This window comes from Ricinus communis, chromosome 9 (assembly GCF_019578655.1).
Source record: "Ricinus communis isolate WT05 ecotype wild-type chromosome 9, ASM1957865v1, whole genome shotgun sequence".
NCBI lineage: Eukaryota > Viridiplantae > Streptophyta > Magnoliopsida > Malpighiales > Euphorbiaceae > Ricinus > Ricinus communis.
Genome location: NC_063264.1, coordinates 20,245,256 through 20,250,711, shown reverse-complemented (window position 1 = coordinate 20,250,711; position 5,456 = coordinate 20,245,256). Strand labels below are relative to the sequence as shown.

The 5,456-nt window shown below is 33.8% G+C and overlaps 1 protein-coding gene across 2 annotated transcripts; it reads left to right on the top strand.

Annotated features, from left to right (window-relative positions):
* The first annotated feature begins 1,124 nt into the window (after positions 1-1,124).
* On the top strand, positions 1,125-5,126 carry LOC8276710 (probable E3 ubiquitin-protein ligase ZFP1). Of its 2 annotated transcripts, none has more exons than XM_048379346.1 (7): positions 1,125-1,276; positions 1,476-1,551; positions 2,422-3,273; positions 3,423-3,823; positions 4,010-4,108; positions 4,258-4,425; positions 4,671-5,126. In XM_048379346.1, exons 3-7 carry the CDS (start codon positions 2,439-2,441, stop codon positions 4,815-4,817), a joined length of 1,650 nt encoding a protein of 549 aa, XP_048235303.1. In that variant the 5' UTR covers positions 1,125-1,276; positions 1,476-1,551; positions 2,422-2,438; the 3' UTR covers positions 4,818-5,126. The 2 variants fall into 2 exon arrangements, with proteins under 2 accessions (XP_048235303.1, XP_002518375.2); XM_002518329.3 differs by having other exon boundaries at positions 1,126-1,276; positions 2,425-3,273.
* Positions 5,127-5,456: the final 330 nt, after the last annotated feature.

Genomic DNA, 5,456 nt, shown 5'->3' with positions numbered 1-5,456 from the left:
GATATCCAAGGCCAACATTAAGATCATGTTATTTCAAAGTCCATGTGTATGGTTACTCATTTGTCAGATGTTTATTGAAGTGTCCTGAATCACCTTGTATCAGTGTGGGATTGCATCTATCTTAGTGTCCCAAAATTGATACGTTAGTGTGCAATTTTCTTTATAATATTTTAGAACTCGATTAATTTATTGAGTCTTTTCTATAATCTAATTAAATATTTTACTTATGTAATTTTTTGCAATATTGTTTATATTAAATATATAAATGTAATTTATACTGATAAAAAACTAAACAAGTTAGAAAATGGAATTGTTAAAAATATCATAATTTTAAGTGTAAATTTAAAATGTTCATATGAGATTTTATTACTTTTAGGTCTTAAATTAGTCAAAAAATTATAGTTTTTCAATTTATATAAATTTGTAATTTTCATATTAATATTATATGCCTATTATAATTATACAAGTAAAATAAAATATGAGACTATAAATTATAATACATTCAATGTTTTCTTTTTGGGCTATATATTTTTTTTCTTAAAATTTAATGACATTCAAGTGTAGCTTTTGGTTTGAATGATTTTTTCTTCCTTTAGAGTTTTATAGCATTCAAATAAAGCTTTAACTTTTAACTTTTTATATTTTATATGCGTGTCATGGTTCAGTCTTTAATATTTGAGGATAGAGAAGATGATGGCAAGTATAAAAATATATAAAATGTGACCTAACGAAATGATTAGTAAGTTATAAAATAAATAGCTATTATTATTTTGAATAAAATAAATAGCTATTATTATTTTGAATAAAATAAACAGCTGAAATTGTATTGTACCGGTACATATTGGCATCGCATTGTGACCCCAACCATAGGGTTAGAGTCCACCCAACACAAACGGAACAGCCTTGTCGTTTTTGCTTAATTATACTATATTGGAAAGAGGAGTAAAAAATTTAAAATAAACAAAATAAACCGAAGGCCACAGCCCCTCTCTCTCTAATCTATCCTTCACGGTGAGCAAAAAGGAGTTAAATATAACGAAAAATAAAGAGGTAAAAAAAATATTCATATTCGCCTTTGTATTGTATATCTGTATTTTATTTATTATTTATTATTTATGATTTATAATTAAACTTAAATTAAAAAAAGGAATTTTAGAAACGAGAAGAAATCGAAAGGAGCCCTTTATCTCTCTTTCTCTTTCTCTTTGTCTCTCTTTTCTTCTCTTTGCTCTCTCAGAATTTCTGTGAGAGAGATCTCTCAAATTCCTCAAATTAGGTCTGTTTATTTAATCCCCTTTTTGTTTCTTTTACAGTTCCTCTCTTTGTTTTTCGTTTGTATTCTTTTTGTTTGATGTTTCCGGACCTAGGGTTTCCATCCCCGATTGCATTGTCGATATCCGCTATTATTTTCAATTCCTTAATTTCCTTTTTTGTTTTTGATGGGTCGTTGATTTGGGTTCTTTTCTTTTTTGCAGGTATTTAATTGCGGTTTAACCGTTGGTGGAAACTCCAGCTTTTGATTTTCAATTTTTTTTAGTTAATGTTCGCAAGGTAGTATAAATTTTGCAGATTTATTACCAAATTAGACTAAATTTTTTGCCTTTTTCATGTTTGGGTTTGAAATTCAATTACTGGTTTTTTTAAAGAAAAGATAAGTTATATATTGGGTTAATGGCTCTTCTTTTTGGTTTTCTAAGATGCTGATAAAGATGGGTTCAAGTAAAAGATTTATCATTTATTTAGAATTTGTTTTGATACTGTTTCATTACTGGATTAACGGTATAATTATGATTATTTTATTTGGACTTTGGAGCAATTTATAACGCTAATATGAATGGGTTTCTTTTATTCCCAGATATTTTATTTTTATTGGCAGAATTTGGCTGCTTATATAATTTTCTTGGCTGCGCTTAACTGGTCTTCTCGGGGAAAATTTATGATATTAGCATGATGAAAACTAAAAAGGACTTTCCTTTTGGTAGATAGTCTGAAACTACTTCTCTATAGAAAAAGAAAAAATGAAACACCACTCTTTTAGATGACATAAAAGTAGTTTGAAACTTTTGTTTCAAAGTTTTAATGACCAAAATACATAAATCTATGTGCTTTCAGAACAATTATGTATTTAATAGAAATTTTTTTTTTAATTTTTATTTCCTTTTCCCTTAGGATTTTTGAGGTCCTAATTTATGACTTAGATTTTGGGGCATCGGCTAGCCTATATAGTGTTTAGAACAATATTGCTGTTTTCCATCAAGTTTCAAGTTAAAGTAACCATTGAAGCTTTGTTGTGATATCTTTCTAGTCTTAATCAAGTGTTTAATCTGTTTCTGTGTTATCCAGTTTGGGTTGCTGAACTATTAGTACCTTAATTTTTATGACAAAATTCAAACTGATATTGTCAATGTGCTTTAATGGTAGCAGGGATAATTTATGCTATGGGACAAAGAAATATGCTATGCACTAGTCAGATGATTGATCTGGAAGTGGATCGGCAAGGCCAGGGGTATCTACATCCTGAGCCCTGCATTCTTTTGGGGGGTGTATCAAACTTTCCCCAGTCAGATATTCAGACAATGGTTACAGCTTCGGGGAGTACAACTAATATTGATGCCCATCGTTTACCTGAGCATTATGACGGTGCTATTTTTTATGGGATGCCACAGTATCATGGTGTTCAACATCATCCTCAGCATCATGCTCCTAATCTTGACTTAGGTGTTGCTACTGCATCCAATTTCTATGTTCCTTATATGACCCCATCTTCTGGTATTCCTTTAAGTCATGGATCCTGTGATCATTTACCATCTTCGACCAGTTATGGAGTCATTGGAGTTTCTGGTGATGAGTATGGAATGAACAACCATTTCATGGATAATGCCAGAGGTTCATACAAGAGAAAGAATGCTGAAGGTAACCCAGGGAATTTCCAATATGTCAATGCCTCTGCAGGCTCCAGTTCTTCAGTGTTAAGTACAAGACATCCTGATGGGATTTCTCTGATGGATGCTTCATCCTTTGCTTCACCTCAGTACAGAGGGAATGGCATTCTGTCAATCAGGGAAGTGGGTTCTCATAGAAGTGTGAGGAACAGATCAGGTGCTACTGGTCTGGAGTCCGTTCTGGCACATAGCCAGAATCATTTTATTCAAGGGAACTACATTGGTCAGCCCTTTCAGCCTGCTGGTTCTCTGTGGGCGGATCAACACAGTAGTTCTAGTGATGCGGGGACTTTAGCATGGAACCAGAACCCAGCAATTAATTACATGCATGGTAATTATTGCATTCCTAAATGTTTGCATTCTTTGGAACCCATTTCATAAGATGGAATTTCTTGGCTTCAGTTGCTGTAATAAGACTAATTCTATATTGTTGACATAAACACTTGAAGTTACTAGCTTTTCTGTTTGAATGTCTTGAAGGGAACAATGTAAATGGGGGTTCTGTTGAGACTGGGAGCATTGTTCCACAGCGGTATCATGAGCTATCTAGCAACAGAAGTAACACAACCTTCTTGCACCCGTCTCCTCCCAACATCCGACACCACAATTTTCCTCATCCTCTGCCACCTATTCAAGGAATGAGAGGCCACAATCTTAATGTTCCCCCTCAAGTGTCAGCTGCTTCATTTAGAGGTCTCACAAGCTATGCCTCACAGAGCAATGTGAATCCATCTCAGGATGGTTTGGATATAGGAGTAAGGCATCCAGGCTCTGTCCAGCCAACTGGCCTTAGAATATATAGGCCTCACCGTGATGGAGTCATACCTGAGACGACTTTAAGACACCGAAACCTTCCTCATCTGAGAGTCCTGCCAACTGATGTATAACTTCTTTCTGATCTTTTCACTTGTCTTTTGATCAGTATTCATTATGAGACATTTCGTTTTGTCAAAATGCTATTGTTAGTGGTGAAAATTATTCTCTTAGGAGAAACCAAATGCTGTATCTAATTTATTATATTTTTTCTATTTGTTGATGTGGCTAAGTAACAGTTGTTGTTTGTGCAGGGAATAGCTGTTCTAGAGTTCCCTGACTATTACGAAGTTGAGAATTATGTTGATCATCACAGTGATATGCGCTTGGATATAGAGGACATGTCCTATGAGGTACATTTCAGATGCATTGATTCTGTTTATTATTTACCACATGCAGCTTGTTAGTATGGGAATATGAATTAACTAGAAGTATTTACATGAATTTTAGAAGTTGATGTTCTAGGTATATGGAACATTTAAATATAGAAGTATCACTGCAGGAGCTTCTTGCACTGGGGGAGCGCATTGGCAGTGTGAATACTGGATTATCAGAGGAAACTATCAGAAGTCAACTAAAGACACGAAAATATTTATCGTCGCGGATGTCGATCAATCTGGAAGAGATCACTTGTATGGATCAAGAATTGGGTTCTTGTATTATATGCCAGGTACTCTGAAACCTATATTTTAAAGGAAACTTGTCAATTTTACACAATCTGCTAGGTGTATCTCACATGTAACACAATTCATATACTGTATTGAATAATTGATTAAGTTTTTCAAAAGGTAACTTTCTTCCTTTTTCATTTTAATGGAAACTTGTAAATCTTACACAATTTGCTAGATGTATCTCACATATCCAAATTCTTTTTCATATACTGTATAGATTTTCTGATCTTCTGGAATTTTGTAGGATGAGTATAAGAGCAAAGAGAAGATAGGAACTCTTGATTGTGGACATGAGTACCATGCAGATTGCTTAAAGAAGTGGCTGCGTGTGAAGAATGTCTGCCCCATCTGCAAATCTGAAGCATTGCCTTCTGTCAGGAAAGATGTATAGGAGCAGTGATGTCACTCGATGAAAAAAAAAATATATATATATATATATAAAATAGGAAAGGGATGATGGTTAGATGGTGATTCAAAGCGCTGCTGCTTGCTCTTTCTGGTAATTATCTGTTATAACGGAGTTGGTACTGTGGGTATGTATTTTGTACATTTTTACTTGCAGATATACGACTAACAGTCACACTGTCTAAATCGTTTATTTGTTGGCCCTCTGTATTTATCAAAACCTGTACAGACTTACTCATTATGCATTTGCATGCTGTGTATTATTAACTTTCAGTTACTGTCGTTTTCATGTTCATTACTGTAGTTTGATTACATGGTAATGATAAACTCCGAGGGGAATTCATAATTTTTTTTCTTCTTTAATTTGAGCTGTTGTAACATGCATGTTTATGCTATCCTGGACACACATACATACATTTGCCACTAGCATGATACAATTCTGACAGTCAGCTGTGTCTTGTCTGATCCCAGTTTTACTAGGTTTGTTTTTCTGTTTTGGGTGCTTGTAGTGACCCCTATTCCCAATTTCTAATTATACAAGTTGCTCTTCTTTGCCTTTGAGATTCTGTACTAAATTAGGAAAATGATTGAAAGCTAGTGTTTGGGATTAAGGTTAAGTTAAGAC